Genomic DNA, 10132 nt, shown 5'->3' with positions numbered 1-10132 from the left:
TTACATTCCCCTCTGCACACTAAAGCATCAATTTCCTTATGGTAATTATCTGCTGGAATAGACGTGTCACTAGAAGGAGTCAGGCATGCTTGACATTTAGCCTTTTTATGGAGAGGCGATGAGTAAAAATTAAGATGAGGAAAAGGAAATTAATCTCCAGCCCAGGCAGGCATTGAGAGATCCTGCAGGATAGTAGCTGAATCAATCATGATGTTTGTGAGGCTGTTTTGAAAAGGAGCCAGTGATGAGATTCAGACCACAGGCTGGAAAATCTGAGGAGGGAGGTTGAGGGGTGGGGGTGGGGGGTAGTCTTTTTTAGCAAATAGAGTTATGATTACTACAAGGAGGGTTACTCAGTTTTATTGGTTGTAAACACAATAACAAATAGTATTTTGTGCATACAAGATCAGTTTTGAAGAAACAGTTTGATACTTTGCGCTTTGCTTTTTTGCACAGCGTTAGACACAAACCTACAATAAATATGAAGCTATAGCCAGGAGACAGTTAGCCTAGCTCAGCAGAAAGCTCAGGAATAGCCCCAGACATTCGCTTTATAAAATGTTAGCTAGTGAGTTAGTGAGGAGTAAAATACATTTTAAACTTGATCAAATATCTTCAAAAGTGCTGCCGGTGAAAAATGATCAGTAATTACTTTGAAAATGCGTTAGTTAACAGTAAGTGCCGTAGGACTAGTGCTTTGATTATTTGATAACAGTGAAAAATGCTGGCTTTCCAAATTCAAGTTTCAGGACAAGACAGCCCAGCACTTTAAATTGGTGGTTAGACGTCAATCAAAACAGAGCTGTAAGCTGATATCAAGCCAAAAGGAAGAGTGCAGTCTCTAGATCACTGCAATCCCAAGTAAAGTCCAGTCTTAACAAATCTACAGTGTATGTTGGTAAAAAATCTTTTGAGTTCTTGTAGTTCAGTTGTAAAGGAAATTGTACTTGTCACCAGAGTTGGGCAGTAGTGCCTTACTTAATAACACCTTACAGTAATGAGATCATTTTATTCAGTAGAGTTGTGGTGGGGTCTGCATTTTAAATTTAGTAATTGTATTAGTGCTCCATTACTCGGGCACTTGGGAGCTGTCTTGATGCTGTGGTATCAGGAGCTTGATGGAGGGCTCATCCCAGTTTGTTGTCTGGGTTCAACAGAGAAACTGGTCTGGGTCTGGGGAGCGTTAGCTGGTGGTGTCTATAAAGAGAGTAGGAATAGATCTAACATCACGCATCAGGCTGCAAGTCGGGGTCAGCTAGGTTTGAGGACTCCTGCAGTGCAGCTGGGTGCAGTCACTCGACCTGCCCTACGGTGGATGGTCAGTAAATATCTAATATCTCTGATTTTCTATTTTCTGAATGTTAGAATATGTGACGTGTAGGAACTAGAGTAGGGAGATGTAAAGGCACCAGTAAATAAGTTATGCCGTATAATTAAATTTAGTAATGTAACTAATTACCTTTTCTGTAGAGTGACTGGTAATGTAATTACTTTTCAAAATGTAATATGTAATGTAACGAGTGATTGCTCTCCAAAGTTTGATAAAACAACCCTGATCATGCTTTGTAATAGGTGCTATTGAGTTGCATTATGGGAATTGTAGTTACATTTTACCCATCCCTGAGATTAAAGTTGGTATATCTGAGCCTCTGCTTGTCCAATTCTGAACATTCTTACTAAAGGGCGTCTTTGGTGGGTCACCCAGTGTTACGAACACGCAGTAATAAATCACCAAAGTGCCACTTCAAGGAAATGTAAGCTTATTGAGATGTGAATTAGAACAGTGATGCTTTAATGACCACACAACCTTAACTCACAAAATCAGCAGTGTGTTCAAGTACAAATCCTCATCAAATGTCAATCTAAACAAAGTATAGATGAAGAGAGACAGGAAAACCAGCTCATCCCTATTTCCTGTGTAAGCGTGAAGCTGCACAAACCACAAACATAAAACTATAACTGGCAGTCATTCTATCATGTTGATTTGCATTAGTCACTATAGAAAACTAAAAACTTTAAATGTTGTGTGCAGTGAATATACACTAGTTAGCTTCCTCAGCAAAATATCTAAATGTTTCTTAAATGTTCATTTATTCTGTTAGACATGTAGGTCGAACAATAGTGCATTAGTTTGCCCCTGCCTTTGCCCTTCATGTCTGCACTGAGCATGTGGGCTCAAACACACACATACACACACTCATACACACACGCACACACACATACACGCGCACGCAGTGAGCAAGTGAGTGAATCAGTGAGAGAGCGAATGTTTAAGAGTACAATGCCAGAGCTCACTACCCAGAGTTAGAAAACCACTCATCTAAATCAGGGAAATTATGATAATGGGGCATCTCATTATTCTCCAACTCACTCCAAATCAGTCACTGACATCGCATCATTATAGACGTATTCATATAAACAGATTGGATGGCATAAAGAGGAAGCTGACACCTTCAAAACTTTCTCATCTGCTTTGTCTAATGTCTCCTCGTGTGTCTGTGGGTGAGAAACGAACTGCGGGTCTCACGAAGGGGTTGCTGGGGTGCGTGGTGGTCACCATTCTGGACAGGGGCGTCACATGGCCAGCAACAACTCTCCCTGATTCTCCAAATACCCTGTGAAAATACATCATTAATTAAGGATATTTACTATTTAAGTTATTTCACTACATTTTGAATAGAGTGAAACACCAAATAACTAAGACTGTTACAAACTCACACTCAAAAAGAAGCCGAGGCACGTGTGTGTAACTAGTGAGCCCTGAGAGACCAAAAATCCTGAGGACGCCTGACCGTTGCAGCAGACAGTTAATCAATCCAAGTGCTTGTCTCTTTCTGTTTTGGGGAAAAAATATGGGAGGCCAGCCTAATCAGCAGAGGAAACAGATCTCACAGGGTGTCGGGGACCAGGAAAATGGATCTGGGTTTGTGAAAAACCACGATTACCACGAGCTGCTCTGGATTCAGCCATCTGGAGATGCCTGCTCCAAAAGCCGGTTAAGTTCGCTCAACTGGGGCCCAACTAGGAAACAGGTTTACACCTCCCTAACAGACAGGCAGCACTCCCAGAGTGGAGCATGTTTAGTTTACACAGAAGGATATGTTAAAGCACTTTACATTTCATTCATGTAAACTGACATCTTCATCGCTATTAAACTGAACTTTCTCAATGAATGACCATTATTCATGTCTCACCACTGCACTCCCCCCAACAATAATGTCCATATTTAGTGACTGCAGCTTCCCACAACACATACAGGTGATGCTAATGAAATACATATTAGTGCGCTGAAGAAAGAACATAATGAAGGGAGAATGGCTGAAAGAAAAAAATACTGCTCCAAATGAACTACCAATGAACAGCATTGGAAACTGTGTTATTTTTATTATTTATTTATTTATTTCACATTTTTAATCTTTAAGCATTTTTAATGTTTCATTTTATTCTCTCTTACTTCCTTTGAAATAGGCTACACAGATACCTTGTATTGTTCTTGATACGACAACACTGCGCCACACTAGTCTTTGTTCTGTAGGAAAACTGATTTAGGGTGATTTTAACTCGATATTAGACATTTACAGTAGTAGAAGTTCACAGTGTCACTCTACCACTGTAAGTTGTTACTTTTATCATGACTGTTTGTCATTTGCACCCCAGTATGGCATGTGTTACACTATGACACATACAACACATACCTGCTGTGTTCACACTATATTTATGTAATTTAATTTTTTTATTACTCATTAATTAAATACAGGTTCAAAATGTATCAAACATGTTAAATTGTTAATGTACTGAATACAATACACTGCATCACTCTGAGTTGTACTTTATTTTCAACAGAGTGGCTCAAAGCTAAGAGCACATCTGTGTGAAGAGTGAGTGTCAGTAGTGTGCATTAGATCGCCCTCCAGTGGACATTTGTGATAAACCCAAGTAAAAATAATGTGTGTTGAGAATATGTGTCATGATGGGAGCAAGAAGGCTCAGTGGGTCCAACAGAAAATGAACTGAACATTAAAAGACAAACAGCTGAAGAAGTGAATTTATTTTGTTGGTATAGACTCACCTGGAGATGCATTCAGGACTGGAGGCTGCAGATGTAAGATAGACAGCCTTGCCTGTATAACCAGGGATGGTGGGTCGGCTGACACAGAAACAAAACATTAAACATTATTTATCAGAATCTGAAGGCTGACTATCATCATGTAACATGTTTTTCAGCATCTGCTTTAATTACCATAAGTGTAATAACTTAAACATTTCAATTGCAGAAAAAGCTGTGGTGCTACAGAAACAGAGCTCTAGAGATCCAGCATGAATGAAGGTGTGTCTCACTGTGATGTGGGCGTATATGGGGGCATAACGTTCCTCTTCAGGGTCAGCGGGTGAAAGTCTTCACCCGGATTGTCAATGTTGTCCATGTTCTCCGAGCCAATAGTGCCACTGCAGAGACATGGGAACACACACACATAAAGGTCAGGAAGGTCAAGGCCAGCTCTGAGAAAACATGCAGAAGTATTGGGTTCATTTGCATTGATCTCTAAAACATGTAGTACTCACGTGTACAGGGGGATTTGACCTGACCTTGGACATCCACTGCAGCTACGAAGAGGGAGGAGGTAAAAGCAGGACATCACGTTACTTCTACTAAGATGCAAGTGGAGTTTTCACTCATTGTTGGAAACTTACAATAATATTGGTTTCTTGGCGTCAATCCTCGATCGAAGCTGCTGTCTGCTCCACTCAGCTCCAATACACTTGAAAAGGGCAATAACAATAGATGATTTAGCAGAATTTATCAGACATCTACATAAAAAAAAAAAGTCTGGTTCTGTTTTCTCTTGTAGCTTTCACTTCACCACATATATGCACACAAACAGTACTGTATGTGGCCATATAGGTTTACCACCTTTCCTCTATCATATGGTGTTCTAGCATCAGTGCATTATTAATACATTGATCTAAGTATATCTAATAAGTCTGGTGATTTTCCATATTATTTGTATTTTTATAAAATCCCATCAAAACACAAAAAATAACATAAAGCACAGAACATTGCAGCTTTAATTTTACTCCAACAGGAATAAACTGTAATAAAGGAAGGTTTTATTATTCTTTGAAATGTTGAATATAGCAATAAATTATATATATCAGCTTTTGTTTATACAGGCAATTTTTTTTTTTTTTAGAAGCATGGATTTATTATTGGTTTGGGGGTGTTAAAATATAGAATATCACTCAGTGGAGTGAGCAAAAAAAATGCCCTCAAGCACTTTTATCTCTTTCAGTAAAACTGAATAAGCATGGGTTATAGGAAGAGTGGTTCGGATGTTATTAGTTTGTTCTTTATTTTGCAGTGATTACATTCAAGTAAGTCAATTAGACTTTTCTTCCTTGAAATCCACCACTGGCTGATGACTCCAGCACAGCGATACTGCTCTGTTCTGTTAAATATCTAGTCCCATCCATGTTAGATTTTCACATCCTACCAGAGTGATCAGCTATTAAAAATTAAAATTTTCTTCAGCTGTGAGAGTGAAAGGAGCCCACAGCTGGAGAAAAAGCAGACAACTGAGCTCCAGCCTTGGCAATGTTTGTTCTCCATGGCTCACCTGCCACAGCTGAGGTTGGCTATTGTAGCGCCTTGATGAGGGACGCTCACTCACTGGGTCCGCCAGCTTCTCCGGGGTTGTTTCTGGTGCCTTCAAGCGCCGGGGCAGCTTTGTATCCCAACCCACCTCCTTGTAACTCCTGCAAATGAAATTTTGGCCATTCAACACCTGAACCAAGTCGCTTGAGTGTAATTGATTAACTTGATTTCCAAGTATTATTTTTCAAATTAGATTCTTAAACATCCACCATCATTGCAGAAAGGATATTGGACAGCTTATTAACTGGAGAGCTAATTCTTCCCCAAGTCATCAACCAAAGATACAGTTCATCTGCATGATTTCACTGAGCAGAAATTACCACCACAACACCTGCTGTTTGCTGATGACATGGAGCACAAAATCACTAAAATATTCACTCCCAATAACCCTCAAAGCAAAATGACACTGTGTGTGGACTGTACATGATGGGCAATGTGGGAGGTGAGCTGAGTTTAGCACTATTATTACTAAAAGGAGACACCATTTGTGTTCTTACCTCTGTGTCGCAGAAGTGTATCTGTAACGTTGGACTGCTGTCGCATTGTCCATCCACAGTCTCAGATCAGGGCAGAAGCCATCCTTAAAAAACAGTGTTGATAGGTTTTTCATGTTGGCAGTGGATTTCTGTCCCTTATTATCCAACACAAGAGTTACGTATTTTGAGGGTGTCCATATGTGTGTGTAGTTTAAACCAGTGGCAGAGTAAAAACCCATGTACAACCCATGTCCACTACAATCTTGTATCACTGGTGGGGAAAGTAAAAGTAGCAATACCACAGTGTAAAAATACTTTGCAACTGGCAAAACTCTTGCATTCATGTAAATGTACAAAAGTATGAGTGTCAAAATTTTACTTGAAGCCTCAAAAATAAAAGAATAGTATCACTTTAATATATATTATATTGCTGGGTTTTATTTATTGATGCATCATTTGGTTCATCATTTTAGTTTTACAGCTGCTGCAGGTGTAACGAACTTTTATCTAACTTTTATGTTGATAATTTGAAGTACTTTAAACAGAACTGGGAAGCTTGTGAATTTCCCAGCAGGGTTCAATCAAGCTTAGACTTTTTTTTTTTTGTCAACTAAATGTAGTGCAGTAAAAGTACAATATTTGCATATGGCATGTAGTGAAGTCAAAGTACAAAGCAAGCAAAGTACAAATATCTTAAATTTGTACTTAAGTAATCAAATGCACCTTCCACCACTGCCATGTGTTTCTAATAGAATTAGCATAATGCTGCTAATACCAGCCTGCTGATTTGTCATGTGATCTCTGTACTGTGACTCCAAATGTGACACTAATCTGCACAAACCCATCTTTGCTATATATTTCACAGGATGAGAGAAAACTGACCTGCAGGTGCTGCTGGTTTGAAAGTGGTTCAACCTTAGGATTCCTCTGCAGACCAGGTATGTCTCAACCACATTTTATGGCAATCCATTTACTAATTGTTGCAATATCTCAGCCTGGACCAAAGCAATGGACCATGAGAAACTACCATTCCTAAAGCCAATGCTGCTAGTGTGGCGAAAAGCACAAAACGTCAGGATGTTGTCTAAAGAACTAAAGCAAGACAAAGTAAAGACAAAACCACAGATACATGCTCTGAAGTCAATCTGTATGAGCCGGTGAGACAATTTGACGCATCAGCGAGCAGTACTGTGTTCACCACTCTCCCCCCACCTCTCACGCTGCTTAAATACAGGCATCAGTCAAGCCTCTATCCACTAGGCAACACTTTCAACCCTTCACTACAACTGTGTGTTGTACAGCTACTCCAAAATTATGATTGCTTCAATTGGCCGACTCAGAAACAAAATAATCAAGCACGATTGTGAATATGTTCTAAAAGTAAACACCTGCCCACCTGCCTGAGAAATGATGCTGTAACATACGCGCTAGCACCCAAAGAAGGGGGCCGAGGGGGGTGCATCATTTTTTACAGAAACAAAATGTTTGTGGTGTTAATGTTTACGTTGTTTGGAGATGGGCTGTTAGACAGTGTGTACTTCATTAGGAAGAAAACACACCCACCTGAGGTTCCGTGTGTTTATCAGGGAGACTGCTGCTGTGCAGTGCTGCTGTAGATGAAGTCCTCAGGGAAAGTGGCTGAACTTTAACTGGACTGTCTGAACCTTAGGATGACACAACAGTAATAAAGTTTGGGGAACAGAAGCAAATTGTGAACTAAATTATGCACTGTAGCGGCTGCTCTCAACGCCACACTCCCCTGCAAGGAGGCCCGTGGCAAAAAATAAAAAAAAATAAATAAAAAAAATCAGCAGCCCTGGGGCTCTGTTCCTCCAACTCTCTGTGAATAGTGTATGAAGCACCCATCAGGTACAGGGCACACAGCAGGCAACAACTGACAGAGTAATTATACAGCGTTTTGCCTGTAGACGCAGATACCAAACAGCACCCCCATTCTTGATTGCTACCTGCCGCAGGTTTGTCAGTTTGTTTGTGATCATCTGATTAAATGGAAATGAATGCACCATGAAAGTATATTATTAAGTGAAATATAAATATAGTGTGTTGTCCTTATCAAAGCCAGACAGGTACCTAACAGTGAACAGTGAGCACAGAAACTCCTTTCCTTTCCTTGGTTATTTTCTTGGAGAAAATTAATTAAAGCTTACATGGTAAAGGCAAACATATACTGGCACCATGTAGCTGATGCTAGCTAAGTTAGCTAAATCTGAGGCTCCAGATAAACAGATTAACTATATTCCGCTTAGAGTATCCATCCATCCATCCATCCATCCATCCATCCATCATCTATACCCACTTATTCCTTAACCAGGGTCCCAGGGATCTGCTGGAGCTTATCCCAGCTCTCTTTGGGTGAAAGACAGGGGTCCACCCTGGACAGGTCCCCAGTCCATCACAGGGCCACATAGAGACAAACAACCTCACACACTCACACTCACTCCTATGGGCAATTTAGAGTCACCAATCAACCTGACATACATGTTTTTGGACTGTGGGAGGAAACAGGAGTACCTGGAGAAAACCCACACAAGCACAGGGAGAACATGCAAACGCCACACAGAAAGGCCCCTGCTGGGCTTCTAACTTTCTTGCTGTGTGGCAATAGTGCTAACCACTAATCCACTGTGCTGACCTTAGAGTATCTAATCTTCTTAACAAACAGTAACTAAGGCAGGAGTGAAAAAGCTGTATTTTCCTCCTCCACCTCTGGATAAATTAGTCATCCAGAGGTGAGGGTGCACATAGCACATAACTGACAGCAGTGCTGTGGTGTTTGTGGCACTGGTTTGTGCAGGGAGTTTGAATGTTTAAGTTATTTTTACAATAGTTTTATAATTGTTTTAACACCCCCCTCCCCCCATACTCCCACTTTGATAAAATCAAACCACTCTTGATTAAAATGTCCAAAAATAGTGAAAACTGCCCAACAGTTTCCTCAAACAACAGGGCAAAGCTCAATCTATCAACTTACTGTCATATAAGAAAAACAGGAAATCTCACACCCTGGAGCCAGTTTCATGTCATTGTGTATTGTAAAATTTCCAATTATATAAAAATGAGTTATTCATTAAAAAAATGTTTTTTAATTTTCTGTAGAGTAACAAATAAATGAGTCAACTAATCATATCAGTTTTGGTCTAGTGTCCGTTTATTTCAGGTGCCTTATTTTTCAGGGCCCTGGGGCAGTTGCAGTAATGACCTGCACAGCATCTGGTGTAATTGTGATTGGAAATAGATGGAAATATATTTATCTTTGTTATTTAAAACGAATGTAATTATAATTATTTTATTTTACCGCTGAATCTTGTTCTTAAGACTGCATCTGGGATCCTCCTGGAGTTCCAGGCCTTGTCTTCACTCAAATCTATGCAGATACTGGAGGGGGCTGTCTCTGGTCTCTCTCTAGAACCTGGGGGGATCCACAGAGCAGAGGCCACGTGAGGCAAATGTATGAATTTTTGTCGACCTTTGATCCCCAGGTCCGCCTCAGCTCCAGCACTCAGCTGACCGGTGCATGGGTCCAGTAGAGGTACATCGTGTCGTGAAGGAGCCAGGGCGACATGCTCAGCAGGGGCATGAAGTCTAGCAAAAGCAGCATCAGCCTGTGCCTGTTCCAGTCTATCTCCACCACCAGCCCAGTACAGACGGCTGTTCAGCCGTCTGATGACATATAGCTCTGTAGAGAATGGCTTGAAGGGATCCCAGACTGTAGTCATTGTTGTCAGTGCAGGGACTCGCGGAGTGTGTGTCTACATATGGTTGACACTGCTGACAGGCAGTGGTTGCCCAGAGACTTTGTTTGCTGCTAGGATCCAATTACTGGCACGCAGAGAGGCCACAGGACCTGCTGGCTGTGGAGGTGCACAGTTCCACATACCTTAGTGCAACATTTATATGTAAAAATACATTCTGGATTTGTTAAAATATTGGAGATCAAACATCTAATAAACATCAGTAAGTCACCAGGAGAACATTCACAACC

At 40.6% G+C, this 10132-nt stretch overlaps 1 protein-coding gene across 1 annotated transcript; it reads right to left on the bottom strand.

The window, feature by feature from the left end:
- Positions 1-1984: 1984 nt before the first annotated feature.
- Positions 1985-9866, bottom strand: spmip7 (sperm microtubule inner protein 7). Its single transcript, XM_026309783.2, has 9 exons — positions 9446-9866; positions 7693-7793; positions 6151-6233; positions 5616-5754; positions 4693-4760; positions 4564-4605; positions 4339-4446; positions 4070-4147; positions 1985-2615 (listed from the first exon to the last, which is right to left on the bottom strand). The coding sequence occupies exons 1-9, from the start codon at positions 9864-9866 to the stop codon at positions 2465-2467; spliced, it is 1191 nt and encodes a 396-aa protein (XP_026165568.1). The 3' UTR covers positions 1985-2464.
- Between the last annotated feature and the right edge of the window lie 266 nt (positions 9867-10132).

The sequence above is a fragment of the Mastacembelus armatus genome, chromosome 15, assembly GCF_900324485.2.
Source record: "Mastacembelus armatus chromosome 15, fMasArm1.2, whole genome shotgun sequence".
Taxonomy (NCBI): Eukaryota; Metazoa; Chordata; class Actinopteri; order Synbranchiformes; family Mastacembelidae; genus Mastacembelus; species Mastacembelus armatus.
This window is presented reverse-complemented; position numbering and strand designations above follow the sequence as displayed.

Excerpts from the sequence above, each read along its gene's own strand:
- spmip7 (XM_026309783.2), bottom strand. The coding sequence starts at position 9,866 with ATGACTACAGTCTGGGATCCCTTCAAGCCATTCTCTACAGAGCTATAT. Across the intron at positions 6,234-7,692 it reads ATAAACACACGGAACCTCAG|GATGGCTTCTGCCCTGATCT; the intron begins GTGGGTGTGTTT and ends CTGTTTTTTAAG. Across the intron at positions 4,606-4,692 it reads GCCAAGAAACCAATATTATT|CTGCAGTGGATGTCCAAGGT; the intron begins GTAAGTTTCCAA and ends CCCTCTTCGTAG.